Here is a 12,018-nt window from a genome sequence, read left to right on the forward strand (position 1 = left end):
TAAAACGAAGGAGCTGGCAAAGGATGCTGAGGTGAGCATTTCTTCTGACTCAGCTGCCCAGCTAGCTGACTCAGTAGCAGAATAAGAGGAAACCTGAGAAGTGATTCTTATTTCTCATAGGTAAACTGCTTCTGAGTGTTTCCTGCATCGTGGCCGTGTGTGGCATATGGCACCTCATTCCTGGAATGTGACAGGAAGAAATTGTTGGGTGTATGTGTCTTAGACAAGATGATTGCTCTTGGTGTAAAATGCTGTTTCCAAATTCAGATATGTGGCAAAGATGTGCATACTTCCTGTAGTCTGAGCAGCGTATGTAAAAAAATAAGTATTCACATGTAAAACTAGAAAATGAAAAGCAAAGCAAAGATCACATTTCTTTCCAAGGATCTGACAAAATTTCACTCCTTTTCTCATACGTAAGCCTTGGAACTATGTGTTCTTAATAGACTTGTTTTATACAGAAGGAACTGAGATTCTCATAGTAGCCAAAGCTTTTCACTAAAGAATTTCGTTTTGGTGATATTTTTTTTTTCTTAACCAGTGATACTTACTCAAAACACAAAACTTCAGTGATGTGAAGTTAAATGGGAATGAATCTGAAACAAAAGATCGGTGGAAGAAATTTCATCCGGCTTTCAATCTTTTTTTCACATCTTAAAAATCCATAGTTAAAAGTTCCATTGATATTTAAGTAAACAAAGGCTTCTAGGCTAGGAAATGTAGAAGAATATTTATCAAATAGTGAAGGAAATGTTAAATTAAACAGAAAATGATACCCAGTTCTTCTTGAACTGTAGTCCGTTGATAAACAAAACCTCAGTTTTGCAAGTAGACCTCTTTAGTTACGGTCTGAGTTCTTCAAATTCCTGAAACTAAAGAAACTTCATGTACATACAAAAAATTAAGCAGGGTTTGAGGTTTGTAGACACGAACTGTATAGTAATTTCTGTGTTGGTAAAATTGATCTGCTGAACATTTTGAGAGTAAAACCACAGGCTTACTGGAAATATAAGTTAAAATCTGGTTTTGTTGGTTTTAGCTTTCCAAGATGTACATGTATAGCATGTGCGCAAAGACTGTTGTAAGACCTTTACTAGAAACTGTGCCTTTACAGTATTTCAACTTTACATAAGTATCACTGTGTGGTAATTTCTAGAGCTATCTTCTAGGAGAAGAAGTGGATAGGGGAAAACAAAACAAAACAAAAGCAAGCAGGAACCCTGTTCCTCTGCTGGTCCTATTAAAGTGAGTTGCAGAACTTGATTAACATATAGGAGCAAGGATTTGATCTATTCTGTGATTCATATATAGATTTAAATTTCATAAAACTGTGCATTTCATTTTTGATAGAGGAAACTAAAGATAAATGAAACAGTATGAAGTTAATCATTAGTTAAATTGTATAATTATTGTAGCTCAAAAATCAGCAACATTTAACAGTTCTAGGCTCTTAAAAATGTAGTCCTGGACAATATGAATTAAAATGCCTATAGCAGACTGAAACTGTAGATTTCATCTTTAGTTATTATGTAAATACATAGTTATTTAGTTATAATGTAAATACAGCTTGCATTGCATTTAGATTTTTACTTTTTTTTTTTTTACTTTTGGCTGAGAAATCAATAAAATTGGACATATTAGTAGGTGTATGTCTTTCTAAATAAGAAAGAACAAAGTTAAGTTAAGAAAAAAGTATATAACTGAAATATAAATAAATTTCCCATACCAGTTGGCACTATTTCTGTCCTTTAGGTTGTTTCTTTTTCCCATCCATTTTACACAGTACCATATTTTTGGTTCAGATTTTTGATATAGACTGGTCTTATGCTGATCATTGGTGGAAATTACATCTGTTTGCAACTACATATGGCCTAAATTATGCAAAATGAGTAACAGAAATTATTTAAGGAACAGTCATCAAAGCATGGACAACTTTTATTCTTTGACAACATTCCTGTGCTTTTTAGCTGTTTAAAGGGTTACACTTTTGTTGACAAAAGTCCTTGGTAATTCTAATTTGGGTTTATTTGTGGAAACTGTGAGTTTATGAAAAGTTATGTTTATGAAAAGTTTCGTATTCTGCATAGCAGGAAATCAAATAACTATGTCTATTTCTCTGTTTCTGTCAAATGCTAAGCTTACTAGAGTGTTTGTTTGCTAGCAGTGTGATTTTAATCACACTTGCCATTTCTTCTTCATTTCTTGCCATTTCTTCTTCAATTGGCCTGAATTTTGAAATCATTTGGTTTGCTTAACCTTTTTTACACTGCCTTTTCTGATCTTTTCATCATACCCACCTGGTTTGTGTTATTAACACCTGGTTGTGCATTCCAGTATTTGAAAGAGTAGGAAAAGATGATAATTGCACCTAATATTTTCTTCTCAGCTGAAATGAGTATTTGTCTTCAGTATATGTTCAAAACATTGCCACCAAGTCAGGTTGTCAGAACCTGTCTACTCAGGGAAAGTATGTGTAAAATAAAACTTCTAGTCAGTCTTGAGGAAGTTTTCTTCTGGATTGAGCTTTGTTGATTGAAGATTTTACTGTTTGATAGCTGATTGTCTTTGATGAGAGCACTGCTGGCAATAGGGTTTTCATGAGTTTGCCCTAGTCAGTGCAATACAAGGTCAGCTGGATCAGCTCAAGACAGTCGCATTGACTTTTTAAACTCATATGCCCTTCTATTCCTATAATAAAGTAGGGAGGGGCTTTACATCATCCTTTTCAGCAGAAGTGTTGGGGTGCTAACCTCCAACTGCCTGGTGTGTTGACCATCTGGGAATTATATTATCTTTGTCTGGCACAGCTGTTTGCAAGGTGAATGTCTGTCACCAGCCTTAAAGCACTGTGAAGGAGTTTTGAGCTAATACATTTCCCTTTGTGATTGCCATAGACTACAACAGATAGATTAATATTGTCTGTGCTAAACTAACAATGTTTTGCCTTGTGGTTTTGAGGGAGCGGGGTGTGATCACAGGCAGTAATGAAAACTCAGCTGACAATAAATAATTTATCAAGCGTGGTAACTCAAACACTTTTAGTCATTTGTACACACATAGAGTCCTCTATTGGACATTGGGGTTATACTTTAAAGATATCTGATACCAATGAAAATACCTGTTGGTCTGAAAAGGCTTCACCTCATGCTGAAGGTGAGCAGTGTATGGCAGTATTGCATCATGCCAAGGAATTAGTATGAACTGATTAATGACTGGGAAGGGTGCTGGAATTTAATAGCTTCATGAAATTACATATCTGGCTTGAATAACACTGTGATCTAGGATTGATATTGATCTTTTCTGTAAGTTTTCAGTTTGACTACAACACTTGTGCTAAGTGTATGAGCATCATGGATACAGGTTATGTAGATTTATGTTAAAAAGGTATCTTTCTGAGGCAGGTTCTAATTAAGAATATCTGTACTGACAGAATATGCTGACAGAATTATTTTTTATCCATTTGATAGGGCCAGTTATACCTATCAAATGGACATTTAACTGGAAACACGTCTGGGAGTTAACATTGTCTTGAGATTTTGAAATACGATAGTATAGTAGAACAAGTTGCTGCAGAAGAAATGTCCGTATAAAGCAACTTCTTAAGAGTGCAAATTTGAATTTGGAAAATATGATACTGTTGTTTTGAAAATGTTTAGTTAACACTTAGCAACCAAGTTTTGATTTTGAATTCATAATGCATCTTCAAAGGCAGAGTTATTTACAGGTCTCACATTCCCTGTGGTATCGGTAATATGATTCTCTGGGCAGTTTTATTTATTTGTTATGCCTCTGATTTTATTGTTACTAATATAACCTACCTGTACTATCATTTTCTAGGTATTTCAACAGCCTTCCTTAGGTGAGCTAGAGTGTCTTATCACCATGCAGAAATCTGAAATTGAGCTTTTACAGGAAAAATTGAAAAAAACAAGTCTTAGCCTAGCAGAGCATAATTTGTATACTACGGAAACTCTGGAAAGCAACAATGTAAGGACTGGACGAAAGCATAAGGTAGGGTAGTGTATTGTCTTGTGTATTTGTGTCTAAGTAAGGCTGGTAAAGCCAAACATTTTTGCTCAAGGGTCCAGATAATAATTTTAATATCTGTTGATGCTGTTTATAATTCTGGAAGCTTGTTTGAATGGTTCTTGTGTTATCTGCCAAAGACTTGTTAAAATAGCTGTTGGGAGTAGAAAGTTTTACCTTATTAAATACTGAATAAGGGATTCTTAATTAAATGAAATATTTGAAAGCTAAATTCTTTGTAGGTTTCTTTAAATGAATATTTATCAGCTATTTTGTTGTGTTTACTAGAATGACCATCGTTCCCTAGAAGAAAAATGGGAGGAATATAAACAGTTATTATGATTTTATAAATGAAACAGATTTTATTTTTCAAAATCTTTATTTTTAAAATATGACATAGCACTTTTTTTTTCTTTCTGTGAAGAATAGTAATGATGTACTTTTGAAGTGCATACTTTCAACATTTTTTAAACTCTGCATAATGCTGGTCTGCTTCTTTCAAGATAACTTGCCACTAAATTTAGGCACCAGGTAACATTTGCAAACTGAAGCTACTGAAAAAATCTGTAAACAATTCTGTGGCTTAAATTGACTTATGAAATAAACCTAAGTCATTATGTTTGTGAGTGTGTTCAGTCTCTTCCCCATATAAATTTTCTGTTTGATTATGGTATGAATATGGAAATTTGGAATATGGAAAACTTGAAATAGGTTTCTGTAGGAAGGAAGCAAATAGGAGCATGCTTCTGTGGTATAAGTAGTCTGCAGGAGTGGACCATCAATTTACTGCCTTGGAAAACTCATGTATTTCTTATGCTTAGCATCTCATATTGTTTCCTTTAAAAACTGTATGGCTTGTTCTACCTGAACATCCTGCAGTGCATGTTATTTTTGGGAAAAGCTATATTTTAGAATATTTGTATTAGAGCACTTAAAGTTTAATGTTTGATGTCCATCAAGAAGCAGTGGATCTCATAGTTTTCGAAATATGGGCTCTACTTCATAGGGCTATTTAAGAGAAACACTGTTTCTGAGACTGTCCAGATTACCTAGTTTTCCTTCCCTTTTCATTAAATAGCTGACTCAGAGTATTTTTACCACCATATTCTACTATGATTGACTTTCCTTTTGCATGTCCGTACCGGGTGCAGGTGCCCAGGCACTGGTGGTGTCTGCTGGGGCCTACTCTGAGGCGCGGCCGGGGCTGCCCCGTGCTGGACGTGGCCAGGTCCAGTGGCCCCACCACAGGGCATGGCCGGGCCCTGCAGCTTCGGCTGGCGCCTTGGGGGAAGTGGATTTAAGAAAAGGCAAAACGCTGCATAGGCAGTGAGGAGTGAAGAAAAAAAAAGTGAGAAAGAGCTCTGTGAACACCAAGGTCAGAGAAAGAGCAGGAACAGGTGCTGCAGGCACTAGGGTGGTATTAGCCTGCATCCCACAGAGGGGACCACTATGGTAGATATCCACGCTGCAGCCCGTGGCAGGGATCTGACACTGGAGCAGTTTCTCCTCACAGGAGCTGTGGCCTGTGGAGGCCTCACTCAGGAGCAGGGAAACGTGTGGGGAGGAAGGAGCAGCAGAGGGACTGACCGCAGCTCCTACATCCCTTCCCTTCTGCACTGTTCAGTGGGAGGTGGAGGAGGCAAGAGTGAAGGAGTGCAGTGGAGCCTGTGATGTGACAGGGGGAGAAAGCCTTGTTTTAATTTGTCTTTATTTCTTACTACCCAAATCTATTTTAAGTGGCGATAAATTAAATTAAATTTTGTCAAGTCAAGTCTGTTTTGGCCGTGACTGTGAATGGTAGCCAATCTCTATTTCTTTATGTAACTCCATGGGCATTTTCATTCTATTTTTCCCCCTGTCACTGAGGGGAGTGAGCAAGTGACTAGGTGGGTGTTAAGCCCTTAGGCAAGGTTAACTCACTACAGTGTCATTATGTGTTTCCTCGGAGTAAAGTAAAAGTGTGCTGTTTTTGTTGTGAACTGGTCGCTGTATCAGGAGTAAAGCAACTAAACTCTTAAGTACAGCTAAGCACCAACTTCAAAATCCTGTTGTCGAGGACCTTTTCCTCGTTCAGTATGTAGCTCCAGCCATGCTCTTTCAATACGTTGTTTGATATGTACACTTTTTCATGTGTCCATGCAGTCTGTATTAAAACTTTTGGGAAATAAGTTGACAAAGCCCTTTGTATTTAGGCAAGATGGTAAGGAAAACTGTAGAAACATTCTGGCTTTAGGATCACAAAATAGAGGTATAAAATACAAATCAGTATTGCTGTCTTTGTTGAGGTTCCACTGCAGTAAAATATCTTTCCGTTACCTTGTTGTTCAGCCTTTTATGACAAACTACTCAGGAAAAAAGTTATTAGCAGGAAGAATATGTTGGATATACAATTCATTTTTTACCAGGATGATTTTTTTGGCTTCACAAAGACTCTGTCATTTTAACCCTTCATCTCCTCTTATTTGTATGTATTCCCAGGATTCAAAGAACAAATATGCATGGAATAACTTCTGATCAGAAAGAGAATGTTTTGATTCCTTTCTGCTCTAAAAAGCCAAACATTTTGACAAAAAAATAATAATTGGAAAGGTGTTAAAAAAAGAAAAAAGGCCTCAGGACAAAAGAGAAACTTGCACTAGTTTGATAAATTGGGATCTAGGGCCAAGTATCTGTATACCTACGCCTATGATTCTGCAGAATGCATGGATGTATACACATGTATAGGCTAGTGTAGAACACCGTCACTGCAGAAATCCAAATCTCATGCCTGCTGTAGTATAGAGTAATAGAAACAACTTGCTCTGCAAGGCAAATGATGTGGTGGTTCAAAGCTTTCTTAAATGTGCGCATATGGTGTCATTTTTATGGTAAGTGCAAACTTACAGTCAATTGTAACCCACACTGTTCAATCTCTGTTGAAAGTGGAATAGCTGCTTGCCATTTTCTATGAAGAATTAAAAGCTAGTTGCTTGATCTTCACAGAGCTCCTTTTGGAACTAAAACTTCTTAACTTTGTGACCTATGATTTCTGTTACCTGATTAATCAGCCATCCATATTCTTGCTAGCCAATTCAGTAATACAGCCCTTGAGGGTTTTTATTTATTTTTATTTTTATTTTTACTTTTTATTTTTTGTAGCCAAGCTTTTAAATACCACTAAATAGATCTAAAACTTGCCATTGCATGATACATGGGAGTTATAATTGTTTTTTATTGATATACATTCTACAGCATGCCTCTAAGTATTTATATAATTTCAAGGTACAAAAGATCTCTTAAAAGGCATGAGTTAACTTGAAATACTGATAAAGTTCCTGTTGATACATAGTGAATCAAGAATTTGCCATTTTTCCTCTCCTAAAAAAGCCCTATATCTTTTACTCTGTCAGCCTCTGGCTCAGCTTCAACAATGTTTCTCAGTTTTATCAACTGATAAAAAAACATTAAGATTTCTGCCCACTGTCTTCAGTGCTGTATCTTGGCAGACATTGATCTGAGCGTTACAGAAAAGTTCAAGGCATTTCTTGCTGAACTTCTCTGTTTTTTTTTTTTCTTTTTTTTTGGCTTGTCCTGTGACTCCAACACAAAACTTCTTAAATTCAAAAACTTGACTGTTCCCACCCTCTTCCCACGGTGGTACCACATCGTACCAGCTCTGGTAATAGGAGATTGTTTAAAAAAGAAAAAATCTTTGCTTTTTCTCATTCCTGTACTTCCATTATCAGTTAATGTGTGTGTGTCACATCCACTTATTAGTCATTTCTTTACATTATATCTTCTATCACAGTTTCATATTCACTAATATTACAAATCATGTTTGTTTCTGTTTGTTTTAGTCTTTCGTAAACATGTTCTAGGATCATAAAATGGAAAACCTTTTGCTTCCCTTGACTGGCTGGGCTTAAAATTTTTTTCTCAAAAAAATGAGTGTTGTTACTCCTAAACATTTAGAAAATGTTTAACACATTACAATTGTGTATATTTTTAATACAGATGTGTCTAAATTTACTGTGGAATTTGAGGATGGAATTAAAAATTAAATGCCTAAGCTTGACAGCAGCAGCAAAGTTTTCAGTTGTGAGAAGAATATTACAGATGCCATCTTTCAAATTGAATTTTGCAGCAGCCCCAGGCAATCAAATTACCGTGTACTTTACTACACAGTCTTTTCTGTCTTGGTAGGAAAATTTAACTGCCTTCTTAGCAAAGATTGCCTTCAGACTACCTATGTGCAGCTGTGAAGCCCAGCCCCAGCCCCTTCTCTCCACAGACCTGTAGTCTGATAACTAAACAGATAAAAACATGTTAAAAGAATATCATGTTTCTTAATGCACATCCCTGATCCCACCTGTTGTCACAGAGCAGTATTTCCATGGCTATCAATGCTTCGAATTTTTGTTTTATTTTCCATATCTTGGCCCTGTATTTCAATTGTGGAAAAGATTCACAGCACAATCCCAGGTAGCTATCTAGAAAATCTGTTATATTAAAGAAAAATGGTTAGACTCACTGTATCATACCTTTGATTAAAGCAGCAAGACTATGAAGCTCACGTTTTTAGATATTTTTTCCTCTTTTCTCCATCCCTTCTAGAGTTTCTTCTAGTAGTTTCCCTTAGGAGTCTGGTGATGGTTGGTCCAGGTCTTTCTCTTTGTCGTCCTCTTCTTTGACAAAGGATGCAATACTTTGGCTTTGTATTCCTGATTTCAGAGAAATATTTTCCAAATCTTCTGTATGTATAACTATAAAGTTTAACTTTTAATTTACCGTTTCTTCAAAAATAGTGTTCTTCATTTTTTTTGGGAAAGTTAATATGGGTATGTAGTGATTAGAAAATCTGATAGATAGTTCTATTTCAAGTATTGGCTTTATTCAAGAGATTTGGGACTTTGAAGGTGGTTAAAATTTTTGATATGTTGATCTTGAGGTGTTGCACTTCAGACACTTGAAGGAGATTGATCTGATTTTGTGCATTGTTAATAACATTAGTGATTAATATCAGCATCTATTAAATGAAGAGAATTTTTGGATATCTCCACCAGAATTATTAGAAAAAAAATTGGTAGTCTTACTATTTCAAGAAGAATGACTCTTAGTCACTACAATGTTATACTGACAATATAAAACCATAAATTTGGAAATATTGTTGTAAATGTTCATTAAAACCTCCTTTTAGTTTCTTCTGTTATATCAAGGAATTGACATGAATATGCAAAATACACCTTTTGACATCCAGTTTGTATGTTGTACTAAAATTCTTTCCTGGCATTGCACTTTTTTTTTTCTTTTCTTTTCTGATCATTCAGGCTTATTTCAGAAGCAAAAGAAACTGAAATCCAAAACAACAGGCACCTTGGCAATATTTAAATTCTTAAATATTTGATACTTTTATTTTCTGTTATTTCATGATACTTTTGTTTTCTCCCTTTTTTGAAATGCATGCAATTTCAAGTGAAAGTACAGTGTCTTGTAAACATTTAATACTTATAGATAGTGGTCAGAGAAAAAAATGCCAGTTCCTACTTAAGATTATCTTTAACATTAAATTTATGTAATAGAATAATAAAAGTATTGAAATATATAGTATTCAAGAAGACTTTAACCTGAATTCCTGTTGTTGTAAAACAGTTATTTTAAAGAGAAAATGGCAACATGCAACAACAATAATTGCAATTGTATGAAGTTTTTATTTGACTTCATGTACTTATGTAATAGCATTTTATCTTATAGGTGCTAAGCAAGTGTTAGTAATTCTCTGTCCTTAACCAAAGTTATTCAGAAAATCTGAAAGTAATTTGATGAGGTCTTTCCTTCTTTGCCATAAGGACATATGACATAGAATGAACAAGAAAGCTGCCCGGTTTAAGTGTTACTTTCACATATTCTTTCTCCAGATTGCTATATGAAGCTGTACATAATATAAACACATATTCTTGTCTCTAGTTAGTCACATTATAGTTAATGACCATATGGTCATTATGGTATAAGATCTACTGTCTGTTGTATTTATATTCCTCAAGCATATTGTTCCTTCAACTTCACAGTGTGTTAAACTATTTCAAAGGGAAAAAAATCCTTTCCCTCTTGTTTCTGGTTGTCCTATCAAGTGTAACCTTGGACCCTTATAGAGCAATTAGACCAGCCTCTATCCCCTCCTTTGTAATGAGGTTTCTTGCATTTCTGAGTCTATAACCCTTTAGTCTTCCCTAATGGGACATCATTATTCTGAAAGAAACAATGTAAATGTAAATGAATATTCTCATTAACGAGTCACAGAGAAACCTTTAGTGGTAGCGCTGTGGTAATTCTGCTTGTTATTTCTCTGGTATTCCATGCAGATTTTTTTTTTTATAATTCATTATTAGTATTCAAAATTACTTCTTTAATTCTGCATGTCTTTCATAATCCGGTGTTCCAACTAGTTCAACCATGTCCTTGTTTTATTCTCCAGGAACCACCTGTGAAACGTTCAAGGTCTCTGTCCCCAAAGAGCTCTTTTAGAAAGTCAGAGGAGCTAAGGAAGCTTAAAATAGCTGAAAGGAAGATTGAAAACTTAGAGAAGACCCTACAGTTAAAGGTGAACATTAAAAAAATAAAAATAAAACACCTTCTAGGTATAAGCTTGCATAGATAAAGATATACCGAAATAAACACGCATTTAAAAACTGCAAAATCCACGTATTGTTATGGACTGTTAGCATAAGAGAGCATTCTCCATTAGTTTTCGTTTTTCCTTTACTGCAGAGAATGTTGTGTTGATTCTCTTGCAGTCCTATGAAAGCCCAAATTTCAAGCTATGTCATCAATAATATGTGCTTGTTAAATACATTTTCAAAATTTGTTTCTAAGGATATAGATTTCAAGAAATTCATATGGTCGTACAGAAATAAAGTGAAGCACAAAGTACAAAGAATTATTATTTTTTTTATTGTACAGTGAAACCAGTATTTTAAATTCTGAAGTCAATTATTTGGAACAGATATTATCCCTTGTACTCTTAAAAGTTACGCCTCAGAAGAAGTTGTTCTAACAAATGCTGGAAAAAGAAATAAAAGTAAAAAAAAAAATCTTTCTTAGTAGAAAAGCTTCACTGACCATAAATTACAATTGCCTATTTTGTCCCTATTGTATAGATTTTTGTTGGTTTATTTTTTATTTTAAATAATACCTTTTGAATGACCTACTGGTTTCAAATTGTATCTCTGAATATTGTCTCAAGGTAGTCGAACAAAACCAAACTCTGGCTGAATCATATTTTCATAAACATTTACAATCATTTAAAATTTTTTCTTACCTTCTGCTCATTTTTTCAGTTGTTGCTGTTACTCATGTTTAGAGGTATGCAATATGAAAGATATATTCAGTACATGTAATTTAAAGCAGAATTTGTTACATTGAATGTGCTGTGGTAAATGTCAGGTGAAAAAATCAGGAAGCCTTACAAAGCATATTCCTGAGCTTCTTCCTCATTCTCTTGTGATAGGTCAGTTTTACAAAAAAGGTAAGCAGGGATTGTATTTTGGCACAAATTGAAAAGTTTATCTCCCTGTATACCTGAGAGAATCTAACCCAAAGTCTCAACGCACAGAAAATATGAACATGAAAGATGCATCAAAAGAAGCGTGGCCCGTGGGTCAAGGGAGGTGATTCTCCCCATCTGCTCTGCTCTCATGAGACCCCACCTGGAGCCCTGTGCTCAACTCTGGTGCTCCCAGCACAAGAAGGACATGGACCTGTTAGAGCGAGTCCAGAGGAGAGCCGTGAGGATGATGAGAAGGCTGGAACACCTCTCCTATGAAGACAGACTGAGGGAGTTGGGGTTGTTCAGCCTGGAGAAGAGAAGGCTCCAGGGAAACCTTATAGCGGCCTTCCAGTACCTAAAGAGGGCCTACAGGAAAGCTGGGGAGGGACTCTTTGTCAGGGGGTGGAGTGATAGGACAAGGGGGAATGGCTTTAAACTAAAAGAGGGGAGCTTTAGGTTAGGTATAAGGA

General features: G+C 35.5%; 1 protein-coding gene across 3 annotated transcripts in view; it reads left to right on the plus strand.

The window, feature by feature from the left end:
* CNTLN (centlein) overlaps positions 1–12,018 on the plus strand; it is a 207,598-nt gene that overhangs the window by 86,402 nt on the left and 109,178 nt on the right. For all 3 annotated transcript variants that reach the window (XM_040540984.1, XM_040540985.1, XM_040540986.1), the window contains exons 9-10: positions 3,838–4,011; positions 10,478–10,603. In XM_040540984.1, the coding sequence (XP_040396918.1) occupies positions 3,838–4,011; positions 10,478–10,603 (300 nt within the window). The remainder of the gene's footprint in view (positions 1–3,837; positions 4,012–10,477; positions 10,604–12,018) is intronic.

The sequence above is a fragment of the Cygnus olor genome, chromosome Z, assembly GCF_009769625.2.
Source record: "Cygnus olor isolate bCygOlo1 chromosome Z, bCygOlo1.pri.v2, whole genome shotgun sequence".
Classification (NCBI taxonomy): domain Eukaryota; kingdom Metazoa; phylum Chordata; class Aves; order Anseriformes; family Anatidae; genus Cygnus; species Cygnus olor.